At 43.7% G+C, this 25270-nt stretch overlaps 1 protein-coding gene across 2 annotated transcripts in view; it reads left to right on the forward strand.

The window, feature by feature from the left end:
- Positions 1–25270, forward strand: part of CREB3L2 (cAMP responsive element binding protein 3 like 2) — a 119337-nt gene that overhangs the window by 75700 nt on the left and 18367 nt on the right. For both annotated transcript variants that reach the window (XM_058724152.1, XM_058724151.1), the window contains exons 3-8: positions 10476–10651; positions 12118–12205; positions 16881–17065; positions 19325–19471; positions 20620–20678; positions 22011–22079. In XM_058724152.1, the coding sequence (XP_058580135.1) occupies positions 10476–10651; positions 12118–12205; positions 16881–17065; positions 19325–19471; positions 20620–20678; positions 22011–22079 (724 nt within the window). The remainder of the gene's footprint in view (positions 1–10475; positions 10652–12117; positions 12206–16880; positions 17066–19324; positions 19472–20619; positions 20679–22010; positions 22080–25270) is intronic.

The following is a 25270-nucleotide window of genomic DNA, read 5'->3' on the forward strand; positions in this document are numbered from 1 at the left end:
GAGAGAGAGAGAGAAGGTTATAAAAAGATAAGCAGAAACATCCAAGTAAAATGTCTGTGGATATTTCTATACGGGGATTGAGGGGAAAAAGCTTATATTTGAATGACCAAGTCCTGTGCCTCACCACATGGAAGGTATCTTCACGAGTTATTCTATTTTAGTCATGTTCCTTTGTAATTAACTCGGGAAGCTATGTATTCATTTGCTTTGTTCTTTAATTTCAGTCTTCTTCCTGAAGAAGAAGCTTAGTAGAGTCGGAGTAAAGCTGTTCAGGGCGATCTAGACAAGGGCACTACCCTTCCAGACGATAGAGGAACAAAATTAGAACCTACGTAAAATATCAACAGATTCAGCATAAAATACACTAGTATAGGAGTGATCTAATACAATATTTACACCACGCACAAGCCAAGGTAACTTTATTTTGGGTGGAATAAGGGATTGCAACTGTGGCCGTTCCAGGTTCTACAGGGGCTGGGACTAGGAACATAAATAATAATTATCTTCCTTCCGATTAAGCCAGCTGGGCTTTTAGTGCTAGCAGAGGCGAAGGATGGCTAGGTAAGCCGGCTTAGTACGGATACCCTAAATTTACGGCGCTGTTTTCCCAGGTGGGAATGAAAACGATAGTCTGCGAGCTAAAGATGAGCAGTGCTGCCGGTAAATGGGAAGCCTGGTGGAAGCCAAGACTCGGGGTTTGGGGAGAAACAGATATTTAGGAAAGTGGGGTGGTGTTTGGGGGAAGGCTTGAAGACAAAACTAATGTCTCATGGCTGATGATGCCAGAGCACGGACAGCGAGCCTAGACATGGATCATTAATGCAGGGAGAGAAGGAAAGGCATATAACATGCATGGCAAAGAAATCATGGATTTTGAAATAATTAGATGAAGCCCAGAGCAGGATTGACACACGGTCCAGTAGGTGGAGTAGAGGGGAGAGAGGAGTCATAGGTGACTTGGGTTTCCAGTCGGCAGTGTTGCAGATATCTTGATGTTGAAATGCTCCGAGGAGGTGAGACCTGAAAGTCACAGAAAGACCACGAACAGCTGTATCTTTATCACATTTACTTTGAGCTACAAACAAGAGCGTCAGTCAGTCAGAGCCACCATCATAGAGGGTGTAGATTCAAGGGTAGAAAAGGAAGACTTGTCGCTCATCTCCCCACAGAGGGTAACTGGGTTCTCTGATGTGGGTGGGCTGGAGACTCAGAGGTGGTGGGGCTGCTCTCTCTGAGTCTGATGCCTGAGCTCATGGTATATGTCCTTTGGCTATTTGTCACCTTTTTGGGTATTGCCTTTACTTTCTTTGTCTAACAGGCAAGGAGGATAATGATGCCCCCCCGCAACCTTTAAATTTTTTTTTGAATATTTATTTACTATTTTTGAGAGAGAGAGAAGAGACAGAGACAGAGAAAGAGAGAGAGCATGAGCAGGGGAGAGGCAGAGAGAAGGAGACACAGAATCCAAAGCAGGCTCCAGGCTCCGAGGTGTTGGCACAGAGCCCGATGCAGGGCTCAAACTTGCGAACTGTGCGATCATGACCTGAGCTGAAGTCCAACCCTCAACCAACTAAGGCGTCCAGGCACCCCACAGAGGTCCTTCTAATACATGAAAACATTTAGAACAGTGCCTGGCACGTTTTGGCTATTATTCGTTGGTCTTAAACTGGGAATCTTTACCTCAGGAACACTGGATTCAGGTGAGAATATAGCAAGAACCAGTGTTGCACCTTTTGCAGTAGCTAATTATGGGCTCAAAACACGTTAAGGGAATAATAATCACTTTTGGCTAGAGACCCATTTAATCATTGATCTGTTGTAAAGCAATAACCTAGAGTTGCAAGCAGAACAGCCTGTGAATCCCAGGTCTGATGCACACCTGCTAGGTAACTTTAGGTGAGTTATTTGATCCCTTAGCTTCCTTGTCTATAAAATGTGGGTAGTAGTAAGTAGTGCATGCCTTACCTGGTTACTCTTAAGATTAACATATGTAAAGCTCTTACAACAACATTAGCATATAGTAAACACCCACAGTTAAGTGTTTGCTATTTTTACTCTTTTCAACACCTCATCATGTCACTCATGACTGACGGTTATTTCAGGGTTAAGGCTGTCACGGAGGGGACCGTGGGCAGACAGGCCACCAACTTTCATTCAAACATGTGGCGGGCTGTATATAGTTTAACGTGATTCTGAAGGCACCTGGGTGGCTCAGTCGGTTAAGCATCCGACTTCGGCTCAAGTCATGATCTCACCATCATGAGTTCCAGCCCGTGTCGGGCTCTGTGCTGACAGCTTAGAGCCTGGAGCCTGCTTCCAATTCTGTGTCTCCCTCTCTCTCTCTATCTCTCTCTCTCTCTCTCTCTCTCTGCCCCTCTCCCACTCACGCTCTGGGTCTTTCTCAAAAATAAACAACCATTAACATGATTCTGACACACTTGACTCAATTCTTGCCTTTCTCCCAGCCTCCAGAACCCAGCCTTAGCATTTTCTCCTTTAAGAGATTTTTACATCAAAAAGCAGTCAAGATTTGCCAGCTCCTTTGAAAAATTTTGAAGAGCAAGCACAGTTATCAAATGCCGAAAGATTTAGATGAGGTGTACTTTAATTTACAAAAATTTCCTTTTCAATGTTAGTCATGTCATATCAATAGCAAATGGATATATATGTGCATGTATCATATAAGTGGGATTTGCCCCACGTGATTTCTCTTTTTAAGAATATATATGCGGGGCGCCTGGGTGGCTTGGTCGGTTAAGCGTCCGACTTCGGCTCAGGTCATGATCTCACGGCCCATGAGTTCGAGCCCCGCGTCGGGCTCTGTGCTGACCGCTCAGAGCCTGCAGCCTGTTTCAGATTCTGTGTCCCCCTCTCTCTCTGCCCCTCCCCTGTTCATGCTCTGTCTCTCTCTGTCTCAAAAATAAATAAACGTTGAAAAAAAATTAAAAAAAAAGAATATATATGCATACGTATTATATATACATATGTGTATATCTTTTTTCTCCCCCTCCCCAAGGAATCAACATCTAATCAATACTGTAATTTCTGCAGTATATATGGAAGTGATTGAGGATGTACATTGTAGTGTTGCCTCTGTGTTGGCTCTGATGTAGTGTCTTTTCTGGCCCCTCCATGCACCCTGCTGTGGGTACTCATAGAGTCTGGCCCCATTTCCCATGGCAGTTCCGTTTTGTCCTTGGATGGGAAGGACTTGCTCACCACCAGCAGACAGTGGCTTATTTTTATTTTCTGGCTGATAGCTAAGTGGTGATGCTGAGGAATCATGCCAGTTGAGTTTGACCTTTGACAGGAAGCCATTTAAATAAAGTCAGATGATATGGGGGCCAATGGTCTTATTCCCCACAGTATGCACTACTGACCTTATTGGGTGATCTTTCCTTGTGAAATGAAACTTAAAAGGTGTGTAAATACCATTTAGGAAAAAAAAAATTTTCCCTCAATATCTGACTGAGCTTCAGGTTTTAGAAATTAAAGGGTGTCAAGTGTACTGACTTTTGTTTTTGTAGTTTAGCCAATAACTCAAACATCTAAGGATAATTCCAGTTCTAAGCCATGGTGGCTCTACTGATATTTTTGACCAGAAAATAAAACCATAAAAATAAGTTAATGTGGAAAATTGTAATACATGTTCTATTCACGCCCTTTCACTCTATCCTTTATTAACCTTCTACCTCATAGGTTACATTTGTCATTTTGTTTTCTCTGATTTGATACTTATTTCCAATGAGGAACAGAGTATAAGCCCAAACTTGGTAGTTTAGGATGAAAACTCTTTTCTCTGATGTCAACTACCACTGGACTGCTATTCTCACCACACTTCTTACTGGCTGACTTTCTTCATATGAAGTCATTGATTTTTGATGTAACCGGTAGATCTAATCAGTCAATCTACAAACGTATTGATATGGTCACAAGTGATGGTTTAGAGGATTTATTATGGCAAGTAGGTGCAGCTATTTTGTTGCAATAGGTTCTGATATAATGGATTTAATTTCTTGCATATACATTCAGCTATATCGTATCAGCCAGCTATACTGCTGCATAACAAGATCCATTAGCTTTAAGAACAGTCACTTATTATAGCTCATATGTCTATGCCTTGGCTGGAGGCTGGGTACTTTGGGTGGGGGACAGTTGAGTGATTTTGCTAGTTTCAGCCAGATTCACTCACATATTTAAGGCTGAGTGTTGGCTGATCTTGGTCAGTCTCATTTGGGGGGCAAACTCTGTTTCACATGTCTGCCCCCCTTCTTCTGGGGTCAGTAGATTGTTCTGGCACATCCTTTTCATTAAGATGGCAGTAGTACAAGTGTGTAAATACAGTTGTGCAAGTGCATTTCAAGACTCTACTCACATTAGGAAGCTAACATCCCTTTGGCCAAAGCAAGTCATATGGCCAGTCCAAGGTGGGGATTAGTCCACAGTGGGAAGGTACTGCAAAATTACATGGCAGTGGAGGGGTGAGTGAAGAGTTGAAGCCAATTATGCAATTTATAACATATATGAAAGTACTCTTTGACCCTTGTTGAGTCAAGGGACTCTGAATAGGCCCCTTGAGCCACTTGGGCTTCTATCTAATAGTTATCATCGCAAGGCATAAAGTTGAACATGTAGAAACAGGCCATGTCAATGCATGATTATCCAGGCACAGGATATTCCAGTACAGAAAATTTAGAAATAGTATATAATCTAAAGAAATAAAACATCCATTCACGTTCTGAATTATTCTCCAGAGAGAATTTTACTATTTTGACACATTTCCTTTCAGTCTTTTTTTTTTCTGTCAATTTCTTCATTAATAGTAAATAAATTTGTATACAGATTTTTAAAAATATTCTATAATAAGTCTTTCTTTGCCTTGTCATTAAAAAGTTTTATTACTGGCCACATAAATGTTCCACGTATAGTTGCATCATAATTCGTTCACCTTGCCCTTGTTCTTTACTGTTTTGGTTATTTTCAGTGTTCTGTGATTATAAATAATGCTACAATAATCAGATCTGTGCACAGGACTTTATTTACATTTTTAGTTGTTTCTTTAATGGAAAGACTCCAGGTCAGGATGCAGAGACCGGGTTCTGCCACTGATTTGCTGTGTGATCTAGACCTGTGTGTCAGTTTCCTCATTATAAAATGATATATCTGAGCTTGATGGCCTTAAACTTCTTTCCAACTCAAAAACCATCCGTAAGTTAGAATAATAAATTTCTTGTCAATACTACCCAAAGCAACCTACATATTCAATGCAATCCCTATCAAAATAACACCAGCATTCTTCACAGAGCTAGAACAAATAATCCTAAAATTTGTATGGAACCACAGAAGACCCCAAATAGCCAAAGCTATTGGAATCTTGAAAAATAAAACCAAAGCAGGAGGTATCACAATCCCGGACTTCAAGCTATACTACAAAGCTGTAATCATCAAGACAGTATGGTACTGGCACAAGAACAGACACTCAGATCAATGGAACAGAATAGAGAACCCAGAAATGGACCCACAAACATATGGCCAACTAATCTTTGACAAAGCAAGAAAGAATATCCAGTGGAATAAAGACAGTCTTTTCAGCAAGTGGTGCTGGGAAAACTGGACAGCGACATGCAGAAGAATGAACCTAGACCACTTTCTTACACCACACACAAAAATAAACTCAAAATGGATGAAAGACCTCAATGTAAGACAGGAAGACATCAAAATCCTCGAGGAGAAGGCAGGCAAAAACCTCTTTGATCTTGGCCGCAGCAACTTCTTACTCAACACATCTCCAGAGGCAAGGGAAACAAAAGCAAAAATGAACTATTGGAACCTCATCAAAATAAAAAGCTTCTGCACAGCGAAGGAAACAATCAGCAAAACTAAAAGGTAACCGACAGAACGGGAGAAGATATTTGCAGACGACATATCAGAATAAAGGGTTAGTATCCAAAGTCTATAAAGAACTTATCAAACTTAACAAATAAAACTCAAAAAACGAATAATCCAGTGAAGAAATAGGCAAAAGACATGAATAGACACTTCTCCAAGGAAGACATCCAGATGGCCAACCGACACATGAAAAAATGCTCAACATCACTCATCATCAGGGAAATACAAATCAAACCCACAATGAGAGATACCACCTCACACCTGTCAGAATGGCTAACATTAACAACTCAGGCAATGACAGATGTCGGTGAGGATGCAGAGAGAGGATCTCTTTTGCATTGTTGGTGGGAATGCAAGCTGGTGCAGCCACTCTGGAAAACAGTATCGAGGTTCCTCAAAAAACTAAAAATAGAACTACCCTAGGACCCAGCAATTGCACTACTAGGCATTTATCCATGGGATACAGGTGTGCCGTTTTGAAGGGACACATTCACTCCCATGTTTATAGCAGCACTATCAACAATAGCCAAAGTACGGAAAGAGCCCAAATGTTCATCGATGGATGAATAGATAAAGAAGATGTGGTGTGTGTGTATATATATATACATATATATATACACACATATGTATATACATATATATACACATATATATGCATATGTATATATATGTATACATATACATATATATACATATATATACACGTATATATGTATATATATGTATATGTATATATGTATGTGTGTGTGTATATATATATGTGTATATATATACACACACACACATATATATGATGTATATGTATATATACGATGTATATATGCACATATATATGTGTATGTATATATATGTATACATACACATATATATGTATGTATATATGTGTATGTATATATGTATATATATGTGTGTGTGTGTGTGTATATATATACACACACACACACATATATATATGATGTATATGTATATATACGATGTGTATATATATGTGTATATGTGTATATATATGTATATGTATGTGTGTATATACCCCCTCCAGTAACCCTCAGTTTGTTCTCCATATTTATGAGTCTCTTCTGTTTTGTTCCCCTCCCTGGTTTTGTATTGTTTTTGTTTCCCTTCCCTTACGTTCATCTGTTTTGTCTCTTAAAGTCCTCATATGGGTGAAGTCATAAGATTTTTGTCTTTCTCTGACTACTTTCACTTAGCATAATACCCTCCAGTTCCATCCATGTGGTTGCAAATGGCAAGTTTTCATTCTTTTTGATTGCCGAGTAATATTCCATTGTGTGTGTATGTGTATACACACACACACACACACACATATACGTGTATACATATATATACACACACACACGGGCTAAATGGGTCAGAGGCACTAAGGAATCTACTCCTGAAATCTTAGTTGCACTATATGCTAACTAATTTGGATGTAAATTTTAAAAAGTAAAATTAAAAAATAAATAATTTGGGGGAAAAAAAGAATAATAAATTTCTTTTTTTTTCAGTTTTTTTTTTACGTTTATTTATTTTTGAGACAGAGAGAGACAGAGCATGAACGGGGGAGGGGCAGAGAGAGAGGGAGACACAGAATCGGAAGCAGGCTCCAGGCTCCAAGCCCACAGCCCAGAGTGGGGCTCGAACCCACAGACCGCGAGATCGTGACCTGAGCTGAAGTCAGACGCTCAACCGACTGAGCCACCTAGGCGCCCCAATAAATTTCTTTATTGAAGTGGAAGCATGAAGGCAACGCCAGTGTTTTATCCTCAACAAAGCTCATGGGAAGAGAGGCAGCTTCCTTGGGCTTCTCACTTGAAAGAGTGTCTTTGAGAGAGGAGGTTTTGCTTCCTAGTTCAAGTATCATTGTTCATCCTGCAGTCTCTCTTCCTGACACAGCAATGATTTTAGATAGATAGATAGATAGATAGATAGATAGATAGATAGATAGATAGACAAAATTTTTAAAAAGGGGTATAGGACACTGAGCGTTAAAAATATCAACATCAACTGGGGTGCCTTGGTGGCTCAGGCGGCTGACTGTCCGACTCCTGATTTCATCTCAGGCCATGATCTCGCATTTCATGAATTCTAGCCCCACGGTGGGCTCTGTGCAGAGCCTTCTTGGGATTCTGTCTTTCCCTCTCGCTCTGCCTTCCCCTACTTGTGCACACTCTCTCTCTCTCAAAATAAATAAACAAACATTTTAAAAAATATATCAACTCTCTTGGGTTGCCTGGATGGCTCATTCGGTTGAGCGTCCAACTCTTGATTTCAGCTCAGGTCATGATCCCAGGATCATGAGATTGAGCCCTGCATCAGACTCTGCACTGAGTATGGACCCTGCTTAAGATTCTCTTTCTCCCTCTGCCTCTCTCCCCTGCTCACACTCTCTCTCACTCTCTCTCTCAAAAATAATATAAAATAAAATAAAAATATTTTAAAAAGAATATCAACTACCCTGACCTATGTTATGAATGCATGTGCTTTGAGGATGGCTTAGTTACACTGGAAGAACCGATTGTGTTACCTGTCTTCAGTTTGTCTTATAGTTTTGTTTTTACTTTTGCCTTTTCTTTTTTTGCCTTGTGAATTACGCTTCACCACATAGTGGTCGTAAGTGCATGGGGGTGGGTCTGGTCTTTTCTTACAATTCCCTGTGCGACCTTTTCTCAGGGATGTCTCCTTACTGTTAATTTTAACATACACTGAGGCTGTATTTTATCTTACTATCTCTCTTCCAGTCTCTCTGCCAGGGATAAATACTGCTTAGTGTGGACAGGCTGTAAGTGTTGACTTCACAAAGCAAAGGCAGCCATATGCCATTCCTGAATAGAGAAAGTGTGATCTGTGCACTCTGTCTCTCCAACTCTTCCCCAAATCTGTCCTGAGTGTGTCTTCCTTGCTGACAGAAGTTTCTAGTTCTTAAGCTCATTTTGGGAGAGGCATTAGAATCTTCTTTTGGCTCTTCACCCAGTTGCTTCTCTAAGTTGAGCCGGGTGCCCATCTGGCCAGCAGAATTCTGTGTCAAGTACAGTGTGGTCTCTCTCCTCTGGCCGCCATCAAAAGGCCCTTTGTTTCCTGCCCCTCCCCCTTCAGCCAGGATGTGGTGCGTACCCTGTGAATGATGGAAATTCTCCCATCACACCATCGCACTCAACAGCTTTATAGAACTAGTTCCAAAAGCAAAATGTCTTCAACCAACAGAAGTCTTGCCCATCTTTCCTTTGCCTCAGGAAATAAATCAGGGCTGAGCTAGTCAATGAAGTCAATTAGAAATTGGATTGCGGAGGGGGAGATCATTTTCCTTTGTAAATGTGAATCTAACTTTTTCTTGAGTTTCAAGGAAGTTGCTTATGGAATACAGTTTTAATAATTATAACCTTTAGTTTTTGCTTCTATGCCTGCTCTTTCCCCGCCTCTACCAGTTCTGAATGATTTTCGCGTACCTTCTCTTAAGAAAACTTGAGTCCTAATGGGAACGACTTTCCTCTTTGGTATAGTAATGGTTCACTCAGCATGTGGGGGGTGTGTGTGTGTGTGTGTGTGTGTGTATGTGTGTGTGTGTGTGTGTGTGTGTTTAAACCTTTTCATAAAGCAAGGAATGTATCTTTGCTTCATTTTAGCCTCATTTTAATAAAAATTGTATCAGCTAAGGAATGCTGACTTTGGGAATCTCTGACTTGTTTTTTCTTGTTCTGAACCTGTTTGCAATCTCCTTGTCTTTTCTCTTCCTAACTATTCCCTCCTTTTCCATGACTGTGCTCAGTTAGTAGTGCTGAAGTAATTTGGTAAGAAATAGGTGGACGTTAAGTGTCTAGAAGAATGGGCATTAAGGGACAAGGTGCTTCTGTCTGTTCTTAATGCTTTGTTGCAATCCCCGGGCCTGTGATAACCATGAAAGCCACTAGCAAGCCAAGATCCAGCCCTTTTCTCTAGATATTTGATCCATTGCAGCAAAGGCAGATGTTTATTATAAACCCTGAAGTTTTGCAGAGGGCTAAGTAAAGTTCTGGAATTTTAGGTCGGCCTTAAGGTATGAGTGGGGTCATAGGGAAACAGAAGGACAAAAACAGGGAGTGAGAAGAAAAGAAAGGAAAAATCACTGTCCATTGAGAGTAGAATAGAGCCCACCTGTCCGTGGTCCCCAGTCGTCTCTCCTGAGACTCTGGTTTCAAACCATTCGTTTAATTTTAAATGTACTTCTATATTTTTGAATAGATGACACATTCACTTAGTTTGAGAAAACAAATAGTGTAAAACATCACACGTGGAGATTCTTCCATCTTGTTCCCCATCCATCCAGTCTCCTTGCTGCCCTGACCAGGAAGGTGGGGGTCTTTCTTTTCCGTGTATCCTTGTCGTTTATTTTGGCAAACTTACACTCAAGCGAATGCAGGTATAGATTCTTACTTTGCCATTCATTTCTTTATCCATTTCTCTCCCCTCTCACATCCTCACTTTATTTCCTCCTATTCTGCCCTTTATTGTTGGAACTGTGTTTTGAGGAGCAAGCTCAGTAGTCGTTTGTTTTACTTATGTATGATACCCTGGACGAATTCATACGTGTGCTTATCTTTTTCCCATAGATGAAGTGGAAAGTGAGAAATGGTATCTGTCTACAGACTTTCCATCCACAACCATCAAGACAGAGCCGATTACAGAGGAGCCGCCCCCGGGACTTGTTCCCTCTGTCACTCTGACCATCACGGCCATCTCCACCCCTTTTGAAAAGGAGGAACCCCTCCTGGAACCGAATACTGGGGTATACTCAATTTTCTTTTATACACACACACACTGGATCAAAAGATACGGACGCTCATTCTCCAATAAGGCATTTAACCTTTTTAGAGCTAGTGGCTATATATGCTTAAGGATATATAATTGCGTATGTACGTATGTATATATCAATACCTATTGGGGTCAGCGTTTGTTATACCACTTCCTTTGAAGACATTGTTCAGAAAAAGTGGTAGCGAGTCTGCTTTCATTTTTCCGATGATTGCTGTTACAAAATTAAAAAAAAAAATAGATGGATATCTATAGTTTAAAAAAAAAAACAAACTTCAGTTTTAAGCCAGGGGAAAGAGAGGGGTTAAATGATGATGCATGCTTGCATGTGGTGGCTAACTGGAATGTTGGTTCCTGTGTAACATTTTACTTTCCTAGTGCAATGCAGAGTTACCCTGACCCAGTTCAGGGATCTCCAACCTACCAACGTTTATCGCATTACCCACGGAAAACATAAAAAATTGGGAATTTCTTCCTGGTTCAATTCCATGCCTACAGGAAGTAGAATTTAGTTTGCTCTACCTTCTCTCCAGATATTTCTGGTATCTAGTAATAGACCAGAATCATACTCACACATCTTCTTCCAGATGTTGGAAGCCAGCCCTACCTTTCCTAAAGTTCAAAGCCAAGGGTTATAAACAGTGACTCCACTGATGTTCTTTAAGTCAAATGTCCTCTGAGCAAGGTGTAATATCTACCTATACCTGTTCAGGAAGAGGTCACACAGAAGAGTAGAGGCGCCATATTTGTTCTTGGTGTTCTTGACAACCCATCGTGGAAAAGATGAGGGACTGTGAACAGGACACCTCTACAATGCCCTCTAGAATTCCTTTCTCACTCGCTGCCTGGATCTGTTCATTGCACTGGGCTTCTAGAGTGTGTCCAAGTCTCCCTGCTCCTCGAGATGTTGGTTCAGTTGATGTTTTAGTATGTAACTCAGAAAGGTCAGGGTCATGGCCCTGCTCCACTCATGGGCCAGAGACCTTTTCTCTTTTCCGTACTGTTTCATGGTTAGATGTCGTCAACCATGAGGAAGCCTGGAGGGGAATGGATGCAGCTTGGTTCATGTACTTCCTGCCATAGGACAAACTGGTGGAGGCCTGTGGCCCTTTACAAATTCTCCAGACTGTTGCATGATAAAATGCCTTTATGTTACCATAAAAACAATAGAAGGAAGCATTGATGAATTCGCCCTGGTTTTTTAATTTTGGAATTCTGAGTGTTCCGTGAGCTGTGGTGCCACATTTGGCAGTGAGAGAAAGGTTAAGAACAAAGCCTCCTCCCTGTCAAAGAAGGAGCCTGTGCTCAGCCAGGTTGCTGCCAGCTCCGAGAAGCAGGGCTGCCTGGAGGGCGACACACAGATGACAAATAGCTAGCTTCCCTGGTGATCCTACGAGGTTGTTGCCGGTTTTTAAAAACTGTTTGAAATTCTCCCTTCAGGTTGATTCCTCCTGCCAGACCATTATTCCTAAGATTAAGCTGGAGCCTCATGAAGTGGATCAGTTCCTCAACTTCTCTCCTAAAGAAGGTCTGTCTACCCTCCCTGCCTCCCTTCGGGGCTACTAGACATCAGAGCACAGTCGAAAGAGAAAGGGAATGCGGGAGAAAGTGCTGGGATTAATTTGTACCGCAGGCATAGCTTGGTTTCTGAAACAGCTCTGTGCTTTAAAACCCTGATTCTCGGGGCGCCTGGGTGGCTCAGTCGGTTGAGCGACCGACTTTGGCTCAGGTCACGATCTCACAGTTTGTGAGGTCGAGCCCCGCATCGGGCTCTGTGCTGACCACTCAGAGCCTGGAGCCTCCTTCGGATTCTGTGTCTCCCTCTCTCTCTGCCCCTCCCCCACTCATGCTCTCTTTCTGCCTCAGAAATAAATAAACATTAAATATATATATGTATATATATTTACATATTTATATTTATATATTATATTTATATATATTTACATATATATTTACAAATATATTTACAAAATATATTTACATATATTTATATATATGTGTATATATATGTATATATGTTATATATGTGTGTATATTTATATACATATATATAAAACATTGATTCTAAATACAAACTTGGAAAGCTACAATTTAATTTCCCATATATGTATGTACTTGAACCTTTTACCTGTGTGTATATGCTTGAATCTTTTATGCTGAATCTTTTCATTTAGTTTCACTCCTAGCGAGGGTGTTTTTTCAAAACCTTTATAGTCAGCTATGAACTTGGGGTGCTGATGACCAACGCAATTGCTGCCCTTTTGGGTGTGAGCGTGTGAATCAAACCCAATTCTCTGTGCTGCCTCAGTGATCAGTAGAGGCAAATAAACAAATATCTGCAAAGGCACCTTGCCTGTTTACAACAACTCGAGTTTAAACCCTTTGTAAAGTGAATTCACAATTTGTCTGATCATTCAGTGTTTTCAAATGTTGACTTTAGGGGCACCTGAGTGGCTCAGTAGGTTAAACGTCCAACTCTTGATTTCGGCTCAGGTCATGATTGGTTCATGGGTTCAAGCCCTGCATCAGGCTCTACGCTGACAGTATGGAGCCTGCTTGGGATTCTCTCTTCCCCTTCTCTCTGCCCCTACCCTGCTCGCTCTCTCTCTCAAAATAAATACAATTAAAAACATTTTTTTAATAAAAAATAAATGTTGACTTTAAGTGACAATAGTTGCAAAGAGCCTCTTCCCTATTTCTAAATTAGTTCCTGCATCTCACTGGGCGTCTTGCCATCCATTTGGAACAGAATAAGGTCAGACTTGAAGTTGTCATACTTTTCAGTTTTTCTTTGTCTGTGTCGGTTTCTTTCTGACTTCTCTGTCTTCATCTGAAGCCCATAGTGAGGAATTCCAAACACTGACCCACAAGTGTCATAGAGTAGAAGGGAGCTTTTTTGCCTTTTTTATTGAGCTACTCCTGCATGGGTCCCGCGTTTCTTCCATCTGTGCCTTCAGACCTGCCGTCATCTTCCTTCTTATTTATATCTTCGGCACATAGTTAGAAGGACAGATCTTTAGTGTGATCCACAAATAAGAAATTCTTATCTGCATTTGCCATAGAAAAGGCCTCCGTGTTACAGTGTGTACTTAATGTGTGGGTGTTACACGTGAACATTTCTCATAAAGGCATCAGCATTTCATTGCACTGGAGACTAACTCAGGGTCTTATCTGTGACAGTTTAATCAGGGTTGGCATTTGCCTTTATTGTCAGTAAGAAATGATTGCATTCTTAAAATTCGTAATATCGACTAGAATCCCTATAGAGACAATGTTTCTTTCCACTGGGTGTTTCCATTAGCACCATTCAGCTTTATATCCTGTTCTAAAGTATTTCTTTTCATTCTCACGAAAGCTAGCAAATGCATCTTGCTCTTTTAGTTTATGTTGCAATATGCTTCAGAAAGTGTCCTCACTATAACAATGAATCCTGGAGTGACTTCAGAATCTGAGATCACTGGAGGAGAAAGGTTTCAAGAGTAAAGTAAGTGCCAGGCAGTCCTTCCTCATTATCCTAGATTAAACAGAGAGAGGGAAATTCGATATCCTTGTATGCAGTGGAGTTTCGAGGCAAAGTAGCTTGCTGTCCCCAGACCTTGCAAGTAATCTGAGACCAGCATTTCAAATGATATTTAGAAATCTGATATCAGGACCCCGATAGCCAGGTCAGTGGCTCTTAATAAGTAAGAAAGAGGGGATTCATGTTTCCTTCACTTTCCATGTCATGCCGTTTCCCTTTTGTGTGGGGTACCTTCTGCTTGGAAAGGAGAAAAGGATTAGAATAATTTGGACTGTGCTTAAGTGAAAAGGACGAGAACTTGGCTAGTTCTCCAGAATGTAACAGCACAGGGTGGCAGACAGTGGGAACCCCTAATGGGTTTTGCTCCTGGGTTTGGGGATTTTTTTTTAACATTGCTGAAAGATAAACTGAGACGTATTAAAAAAAAAATTTAGGAGTTTATTTGGACAAAAACGTATTCAAATCGGCAGTGCCCAACCAGAAGCGGTTAGGAGAGTTCCACCAATGGGAGCTCAGGGAGAGACTCTTATAATCTGCAGAAGCAAAGCAAAGCAATTATTGATTGGCTGTAGTCTGAAGCCTGGTTGGCTGTTTGTGAATTGCTTGTCCTTAGGTTTCAATTTGGTAACCTTGATGCATCTACAAGCACAGACTTTAGGTTTGCTCACCTAGGCCACAGCGTTAAAGCCATCTCAGTCTAATGGCCTCCTTGTTTAAGTCATCCGACACGTTGGTTAACTCTCTCAGGACTCTTTCCTAGGTGGGCACACATTTCAGACACCTGGAACTGTTGGCAGGGGTGTTGGCATTAGAGATATATGGATTACTTTAGAACATTCTTTAGCTTGGGGCGCGTGGGTGGCTCAGTCAGTTAAACATCCGACTTCGGCTCAGGTCATGATCTTGCAGTCAGTGAATTCAAACCCCACATAGGGAACTGCTTTCAATTCTGTGTCTCCCCTCTCTCTCTCTCTGCCCCACCCCTGCTCACGCTCTGTCTCTGTCTCTCTCAAAAATAAATAAACATTGAAAAAAATTTTTTTAAAAAAGAACATTCTTTAGCTTTAAGAATACCCATAGACATTAAAAACCCATGGAGCTCTTTGGCAAGACTTTGGCAGAGAAAAAGGGAAGCAGCTAGTGAAAGGTAGTACGTTAGAAAAAGAGAAAAACAAGGTCATAGTTAGAGAGAGAGAGGGGTGCCTGGGTGGCTCAGTTGGCTAAGCGTCCAACTTCGGCTCAGGTCATGATCTCCCAGTTCATGGGTTCGAGTTCCCCAACGGGCTCAGTGCTGATGGTGTGCATCCTGCGTAGGACTCTGTCTCTCTCTCTTTCTCTCCGTCTCTTTCTGCTCCTCCCCTGCTCGCACTCCTGCTCTTTCTCTCAAAAATAAATAAACATTTACCAAAACATAAATAAATAATTAAAAAATAAATTTTAAAAATAGAGACTAAGAGAAGAAAGAAATGCGTGACGCGAGGAGCAGGGAGGGTGGCAGGAGGGGTGGCCGAGAGGGACACTCCCTGTTACCTGGGATATTCAGGTGTTTTCAGAGAGAGAGCCACCTGGTCCTTGCTTGTCACCTCCAAAGGCAGCTGTGGGTGGAATCGATTTTCTTATATCAGTTGTGCCTTACAAGGCCCTTCCCACTGATAGCACCTCAGCAGTCTCTAGTTATGGGAGAGAAGAGGCTAAGGCCTTTCCGCGGCCCCAAGCTGTTCTCTGGCCCAGCTGAGGTGCTAAGGGCTCTGTTGTCCTGGGGGCCCCGGAGGGGCACGGGGTGAAAGGCTTACCCAGGGTTATGCCCCTCGGCTCGATAACAGTGGCTGGCTCTCAAGGGATTTCAGCATAGTGACAATGTCCACGGGTCGGAAAAAGGAGAGTTCCTTTGTCAAAAAGGTTGCACTCAGAGTGGATTGTTCCCTCGGGAGCCCCTCGCTGCTGCCCTGCAGGTGTGTGCGTGATAACACCGACCGAGGCTCCCAGGCTCCTGCAGCCAGCGTGTCTGTGACTCCCTGAGGAGAGGCGAGGGGTGGACTTTCAGATGCTAGGGGACTGCGGGGCAGAAAGATCCCCACCACACGTTTATTTTCCAGCTCCCACCTATCTATCTGTCGGCGGATGGATTTCAAATTCTCTGAAGGAAGAATGGCTGGCCCTGCCTGGCACATTCCTTCAGAAACATGAGCTTTTATCAATCAAAGCAGCCACTGGAAACCCTCCGGGGCCCCAAGTTTTGCTAATTTTTGTTTAAAGATTCTTTTTTAAGTACCTGATACATTAACATGGTTTACACGTCAAGCTATATACATGATAGGAAGTGATACAGTGACAAGTTATGCCAGTGCTCTGTCTACCCTAATTTCCCGCTGCCCCCCCCCGCCCCCCCGCCGAGGTCATAATTTTATTAGTTTCTTATATGTTTTCCAGTTTCTCGATGCAGAGACAAGCAAATATGATGTACTCCCCTTCTCTCCTTTTTCACACAAAAGGAGGGCTGCTTGATTTTCCCCCCTCCCCCCTAGCAGTATATGTTGGAGATCTTTCCACATCAGCACCTGCAGAATCCTCAGCCTTCGGTCCAGCTGCCCCGAGTCGGGCTGAATGGATGTACAGACGTGGAACCACCCCCAGGTCCTGCTTCTTTGCTGTCTGATGGATGCAATCGCTTTCTTTTCTTCAGCCTCCGTGGAACACCTGCACTTACCTCCCACGCCCCCCAGCAGCCACAGCAGTGACTCGGAGGGCAGCCTGAGCCCCAACCCCCGCCTGCACCCCTTCGGCCTGCCCCAGACCCACAGCCCCGCCAGAGCCACGGCCCGGGCCCCCTCCGCCCTGTCCAGCTCTCCTCTCCTCACAGCGCCTCACGTGAGTACTCTGGCGTCACTGGACGCGAACGCTTCCCCCGCGGTCACTTGGAGCTTCACTGGGAGGGGGTGCCCTTGAAGGCCGCTTGATTTTTGTTCTTGGAAGGAAGTTGTTGGTTTAATTCGCTAAAACAGGGCGATAACCGTCGTACAGCCCTTTCTGAAGACCTGCCCATCACCCGCCCACGCTAACACAAATTCTCTTCCTCTCCCTGTGCGTATCCAGTTACCACTCATGTGCTTAGTTTACGCAGCTACAAGCACAGGGGATAAAAACGTGGTGTTGCCTTCCTCCTCCAAATCATGTCGCTGATATTTACCATCACTTTAGATGATCCTGCGGCCTGCGAGAGAACATATTTTTCAAATAAACCATGTTTGATGAACTTAAAAGTTTGTCGGCGATCAAACGTGTTAACGTCTAAAGCTCAAAAACAGAGCTTAACGCTTTTTGTGTGCGGTACAAGTCTCTCTCTCTCTTTTTTTAATGTTTATTTTTTCGTTTTGAGAGAGAGAGTGTGTGTGCATGAGCTGGGGAGGGGCAGAAAGAGAGAGGGAGGGAGGGGGTTAGAGAGAGAGAGAGGGAGAGAGAGAATCCCAAGCAGACTCCATGCTTGGCATGGAGCCCAACGCAGGGCTTGAACCCATGAACTGTGAGATCACGACCTGAGCCAAAATCAAGAGTTGGAGGCTCAACAGACTGAGCCACTATGTGGCACACACACCAGGCGCCCCTGTGTGGCACAGTTCTTACTCCAGAGACTCAGGTTAGAAAGTGTGACTCATCATTCATCCCTGAAGTATATAAGGGCACCTTTTCCCCAATAAAAATAGGACTAGGTATTAACTTTTTACTATTCTGAAGAGTGCACTGATGTCTATGAAATCTGAAAAATTATAAGCTTACAATCAACCTTATGAAATTTATATCGCATTGAATTTATATCACAGAGCAAATTTGAATGGGATGAGATATTCGAAATTCTGTAAGAACCATCTATCAATTAACATAATTTTGAAAATTTAAGTTCAGTGTGTCCCAGAAAGTTCTGGATCTGTGGCCACATTCATTTCTCTCACCATTACCAAGGACAGGGGAATTAACTTTCCCCACTCTGTCTTTACCAGCTCTAAGTAAACTCCTCACCCCTTTGGAACTGGAATGGTTTTCATCCTGTATACCTGTTTGCCCTCGTCCAATCAATCCAGTCTGCACATTTTTGGAGGAAATCCTCCTGGGGTCACACCCCCATAGCCTGTTGTGTTTCTTGTGTTAGCTCTTGGTATCAGGCCCTAATATGTCTACTCTGTACTAGGTGCCTTGACCCTTTGCTGCTTCAAGAACTTCTGATCCATTCCAGAATAGCATCTTCAATCACTTTTCAAAATACTGCCTTTTGCTTGGAATGCCCTCCCCTCTCTGTGTAAATCATCCCCTTCCTTTCAGAAGGCACGATTCAAGTCTCGTGTCGTACCCGGAGGCTTTCCCCATCACACAAACTCATAGAAGCGTCTCTCTCCCCGGGTTTTGCGTGCACCTTGAGCTGCTATCACAGCGTAACATTTAATTGCCCCCACCCTTTCTTGGATCAATTCAGTCTCAGTCTCGAGCACAAGCTCCTGCTTGAGAGACCCAGTTTGTGTTGAGCGTTCCATGACATGGAACGTGGGGCTCACACGCAGTCGGCACTCAGCTCGTTTGACCAGTCAGAAACACATCATCCTCTTAGGGGCTAAATGAGATGAGCGACAGTCCTCATCTTCACTGATGGTGGACGATCTGGGGCTCCACTGAAGCCAGAGACTTCTGCGGGATGTGGCTGCAGGTGCATTTCTGGCCCCTTAGCTGTCAGTGGGGGACAGGAAGCGACCCCCAGCGCAAGGAGAGCATCTTGCAAAACTGCATTTTCAGGAGAACAACAACACTCTTTCACAGACAGAGCTCCAGGTGTATCCGCCATCACCGCAAGGCCACGAAATCTTGCGAGATGCGAGAAACGAACCCTGTAATTTCCCTTCTGACGTCTTCGCCAGTGGGGTACTTTCTGGGAACGGATGGGTGGTCTCCTTTGAGTGGTAACCCTTGGGTCGCAACAGGTCACACGACAGCGCCTTCAGCATCTTTGCCCCCACTACAAATGCTCGTCTCTCCCCCGAAGCACACGGACATCTTTTTCTCTCAGACGCTTGCGTGTTTCTTCAGCATGCTCAGCTCTTGTGCTTTGACCCTCTTCTGCCCGCCCCCCCTTGAACTTCACAGAAACTTCAAGGATCAGGCCCACTTGTCCTGACAGAAGAGGAGAAGAGGACCCTGATCGCCGAGGGCTATCCCATCCCCACCAAATTGCCTCTAACAAAATCAGAGGAGAAGGCTCTGAAGAAAATTCGGAGGAAAATCAAGAACAAGGTGAGCCCTTCAAATCTAAGTGCTGCTTCTTTTTTAAGTGTATTTATTTATTGGGGGGGTGCAGAGAGAGAGGGAGAGAGAATCGCTCCCTTAAACCACACACCGCGAGATCACGGCGTGAGCCAAAATCAAGAGTGGGAAGATTAAGCAACTAAGCCACCCAGGCGCCCCAAATCTAAGTGCTTCTATGAGCAGAGACTGTGACCAGAAGTGAGCCTGCATGCCGCTACTCCCCTCTTCCCAGTGGCCACCGAGGGCCCGTCCCATGGAGGGGGACAAGACTCGGCTTGCCTTTCCCCTTGGTGGGGAGCGGGAACACAGCCACCACTCACCCCTGTGTTCTTCCAGCCCCTCCACTCATCCTCTGGGTCAGTGGATCCGAAATTGGGTGTGTGGACTCCTGGGTGCCCTGGGTGATCCATTCAGGGGTGAGAGGAAGATACTAGAACTCTCATTAATTTTTTTTTTTTTTTTTATCTCAGCCTTTCAAGTTTCTGTTTTATGATGTGCACAGTATTTCGGTCTCGTAGGCATGTATATAATTTATATTAAACATAAATACATTGTGGGTATTTATTTTCTTTCTTTACTGGGTTTTTGATTAAAAAAATTCTGCAGTCCACTGTTCTGCAGTCTCCTATCCCTCTGCCCCCAATAGTGCAAATCGGGGCTGGTGACGCCCAGGGGCATGACTAGGGCACAAGCAGGGCAGGAGGGAGGAGGCAAAGAAAGGAAGAAAGAAAGTTTGGTTATGACTCTTGGTCCATGTGGAAAACCAGTAGAGGGTTATGTATGAGCAAGCCCAACCCTCTTAGTTTCTGTGTTATAGCCGAGCCAGCTGAGGCTCATGGCGTTGAAATCATTTATCCAGGATCCTACAGATGGTCTGTGACCCACGTGTTCTGTTCAGGCCCGCCATGCTTCCCACTCGGGACCTAGTTTGGGGAGAACACGGGCTGGTTGAAACCAGGGTGGTCAGAAGAGGTGATTCACAGATGAGCCAGCGGGTTAAATAGATGAAGAGTGGCTACAACAGTGAGCAGGACTCTGGTGATTTCTGCACTAACAGATCTCTCTCTTCCATTTACACATAATTGATTTATCGGTATAGCAGGAAGTGAATCCTTTTTTCTCCCCTTATATCTCAGATTTCTGCCCAGGAAAGTAGGAGAAAGAAGAAAGAATACATGGACAGCTTGGAGAAAAAGTAAGCCTCCTGTGAAACTGGGTGTGTTTATTGGGTGACATACATGGGGAGCCGGGAGTGTGCAAAAGCATCAGGTTTTTCATGAGAAGCGAAGTTCGTTCTGGCCACCATTAAAGCCCACTGGTTTATCAGCTATGGTTTGCCTGCCACCTAGTGGTTTTTAGAGGGCAAGCTTTTTAAGTTTGGCTGGAAGTAAAAAGTACCCTCAGTCTTAGTAGGCATTTGTATTACACCGTTCTAACCAAAGTTCCTTAAGTCCTTGAAGGCTTCCTTGCCAACAAGTGTAAATATTAACATATGCTCACGTTTCTGGAACTCTCCACGGAGGAGAAGCACTGTTTCAGCAGGAAGGGGCAGTGCTAATTAATCAGTTCTTTTGGCCACTTCCCTCACACCTTAGGGAAACACACAGGCAGTGCAGTAGGTCGGGCTGGCGTTCTTTATTTTCCGTCCACTATAATTCATGCTACGGGCTAGTGACTTCTCACAAAAACACCTGAAGGCGTCTTTTGTTCTTCCGAATGGCTCCAAATATCAGGAGGGCTCTTAGGAAAATGGCAACTTTGTATTAGGCTTAGATATAGGCTTGAAACACAACTTTGTATTAGCCTTCAAACAGTTCTCCAGCTGACCAACAGGTATCATTTTAAGATGGAAATGAGGCCGCTGATCCAGAAAGGAATCTTCCCTTGTGTCTGGGGAAAGGAGTGGATCCTTGGCTGGTTCTTGAAGTTCCTACCGAAAGTTAGTGTTTCTACATCCTGGTTTAAGTATTGGTAGTTTGGCATTAAGCAGTTCCCGTTCTGGTCCAGTATTTTCTGTAGGCATCCAGGGTCAAGATGGTCTTTATTGCCTCTTTGGGGGATGCCTATGCTCCTGCGCCTGGATTCCTTGTATTGGGGCACTGGGTTTTCATCCTCTCCCCTCACCCTGTCCCGAACGCCTTGGCTTCCCGTCAGTCCTCCCGGCCGAGGTTACAGCCAGCAGCATCCAGCCCTTGTAGGATGAGGGAGACGTGTAACAGGTGTCAAGAGTAATCGGGATGAGGTGAGAGCAGCCAAGGCTAGAACACACCAGAAGGAGTTTACATTTTGTACCATCCTGTTTGTTTTCCATTACTGAGGCACTTGTTTCTCTGTGTGTGTGTGTCTCTTTTCTCTTTAGTCTTATCCTTCTTCCCAACTCAGGCTGGCCAGACTCCCTCCCTCACCTCTCTCGAGTAGCTGATTCCCACACCTCCTTCTCTGAGCCCCACCTGCCTCCACCCTGGCTCCTGGCCTCGCATTTGCTCTAGTGATACAGCTAGTTGTCTTCTTTCTCTTTCCTCTGTAGGGTGGAGTCTTGCTCCACTGAGAACTTGGAGCTTCGGAAGAAGGTGGAGGTTCTGGAGAACACCAACAGGTGAGTGTCGCTGAAGTAAGGAGCTATTCAAATGGCCTAATGGCAGGGGGGGCGGAAAGAGGGGCAGAGCAGAAAGGAAGTGGAGGAGATCCCATTGAAGGTACAGTCATGCCCAGGTGTCTGGGACGGCCATACTCCGCCCACCTGTTCCCGCCACACACGTGCATTGCACACTCACATACACACGCATGCGCGTTCTTTACTTTTTCCTAACATATACGGGATTGATGGAGATGCCAGTTCTGACAGGGGTTCTGATGAGGGGCATAAGGAGGAGGCTTGGAGGAGAATAAAGTTGGATAAGTTTGATTCTTCTAAAAATGACGCTAAATGTTAGAGGTGGCCAGAGAGGGACTGGCCGCTTCGTCGTCACTCAGCCTTAGTAACAAATGGTGTTTATTAGTGAAAAGAAGAGAGAAGACCAAGTTTGTGTTTTAAATTACCGCTTATAAAAATTCATTCATTCATTACATTTCAAACCCATTTTATTTTACTCTTTTTTTTTTTTTAAAGTGAGTGGCTTTGTTTTTTTTAAGTTTTCTAATTTATTTTGAGAGAGAGAGAACACACACATGCACTGGGGAGGGGCAGAAAGAGAGGGAGAGAGAGAATCCCAAGCAGGCTCAGCACAGAGCACAGAGCCTGACCTGGGGCTCCATCTCATGAACCGTGAGATTGTGACCTGAGCCAAAATCGAGTTGGAGGCTCAACCAACTGAGCCACCCAGGTGCCCCTCAAAGCCACTTAAAAAAGTAATAGAATGAGTTAACGTGTTCTTCTAGCGCTCTCTTGCCAGGTATTCTTTTCAGTGCGTCACAGATACTAACTCATTTTATCTTCCAACAGCCCTGTGAGGTGGTCCTATTAATATCCCCACTATATAGAGGAGATCACTGAGACTCAGAATGGTTAGGTCACTTGCCTAAGGTCACACAGTAAATGGGAGAGCTGTATTTAACTGCAGTACGTCTGGTTCTGGAACCTCAATATAGGAGAAGCATATGCAAGAGAAAGGGGTTGAGGGCTAGGGTTAGGGTTGGGGAGTTTAATCCAGAATGCATGTTTGCGTGTGTGCACAGTGCCTATTCAGGCTTTAAAAATTAAAGTGTTCATTAGTGAGGGGATCCTATGGTTGTTACAAACAATCCAAGCAGAGAAAAGTAGACTTTGAGGTGAGAAAAATATTACTGAATCATTTTAAGGCTGAGTATAAATGCCTGATAACGATTTTGCGGTTGTTAAGGGATCATGTAATATCTATTAGCACGTCATTGGATGATAACATTAAATATGGCTCCCATCTTCATGGTTTGACGCGCGAACAGCAGGCTTATTTGCTCGGAAGTTAAAACCACCGTCATTGGGAACATTGGACATTGTAACCCCACTGGGCTGCCCTCTCCAAGTCTGGGAACGTGTGCTCAAATAGCAGATCAAGGGCGGTCACCTCAAATTCTCTGTAGACAGATGGCAGAAGTAAGTAAATGTCACCAGCTCCGTGTGCTATTGTCTTGATTCCCTTGAGGCAAAGGAGAGGGTTTTCAGTGCCACTTTAGGATTCTGGTTTCATGGTTGCCTTTGGCCATTAGTCTCCTGAGGCTCCACCCCTCCTTATCTCCACCTTCACCCCTGCCACAGTGGATCTCTGGGTCCTGGACCCCCACCAGAGTCCGTATCTATCTTGTTAGCATCCTGAACAGATAATGTTCCCATGCCCGCCCTAGCACTTGCTGCTGCAGAAGCCCCGTGTTCATGAGTGGGACAATTCCACGCCATGAACTGGTGAGAAGGGAAAGAGGAACTGATCCAAGATCACCTTGGAGTTCTGTCCAGGTGCCTTCTGGTCTACGGGCTCCGTGTGCCAGGTCTTCTCACAACCACAAGGGGGCAGCAAAGGTGCACCCTGGGCTGTGCTGGGGAGCAGGGTGCTTCTGAGAAGGGCTTCATTGTCCCCCCTTTCCTGGGAAATGCTTCCCCTCCCCTCTCCAGGCTGACCCTGCTGTATCATATTTTTTAAACTTAAAAAACCCACACCCACAGGTGATATATTCCCAATGTAGAAAAAATCAGAAACTACAGTTAAAAAAGCAGAAAATTGCAATCATTTCACCCAGAGATATGTTTATATTTTGTGATAGTTTATATTTATGTATTTATACCTATATGCATCCTATCTTGTTAAGAAACTTTTCCCATTTAACAGAATACACTGGACACATTTTCATATCAGGAAATATATTTCTACAGAATCCTTATTTCTGTCAGATTTTGATAAAGAGCCGTCACATGAGGAACACTGACATAGGGCATATCTGATTCTGTGCAACAACAATCTGTGTTTTCAATTATTTTTATCTTTTTAAATAATGGCGATTGTAATCTGGTATTATTATAGAATATGGGTTATGGGATCATATGGCATATTTGAGCTTACGGTCAACATATCTCATGTTCTTCAAGTGATGAGAATCCGTGATGATTTTCCTCTTCTTTACTAACTGTGTGGAAATTTTTTCCCAGTTATTTATTGGGATCCTCACTGAAAAAAAGCAACCTACCTCACGATATTGGTGCCCTTCTCCATCCCTTGACTGCCCTATGTGTGTTCTCCCTCTTCAAAACTTACTTCTCCTGGTGGACAACCCTTCTTTTATGGTGGTCATGGCTGACACTTGACTAATATATAGTCTTCCCACAGATCATCTTTTTAAAGAATTTTTTTAAACATTTATTTATTTTTGAGAGAGACAGAGCGCAAGCGGTGAAGGGGCCCAGAGAGAGGGAGACACAGAATCTGAAGCAGGCTCCAGGCCCTGAGCTGTCAGCACAGAACCCAATGCGGGGCTGGAACTCACGAACCATGAGATCATGACCTGAGCCCCCAAGTCAGATGCTTTACCGACTGGGCCACCCAGGTGCCCCTTCCCACAGATTATCTTACGGGTTTTAGCCTGAGAGGTCAAGAAATAAAGATAGTGTTGCCCTGGTTGAGACAGGGAAGGTGGGTCCGCGTTCCCTCCAGCTTCTTCCCCCTTCTCTTTCTGTTCCCTGCCAAGGGCCTGACCTTGCTCAGAGGACACTGCACCAATCACATGGACTATAAGGTAAACCCTGCCAATCTCCTGCCCTACACCAGTCATAAGGTGCTGGTGTTTTGGGCATGTGATAAGGGGAGACTTTTGGTCCCTTTG

This window comes from Neofelis nebulosa, chromosome 4 (genome assembly GCF_028018385.1).
Source record: "Neofelis nebulosa isolate mNeoNeb1 chromosome 4, mNeoNeb1.pri, whole genome shotgun sequence".
Lineage (NCBI taxonomy): Eukaryota > Metazoa > Chordata > Mammalia > Carnivora > Felidae > Neofelis > Neofelis nebulosa.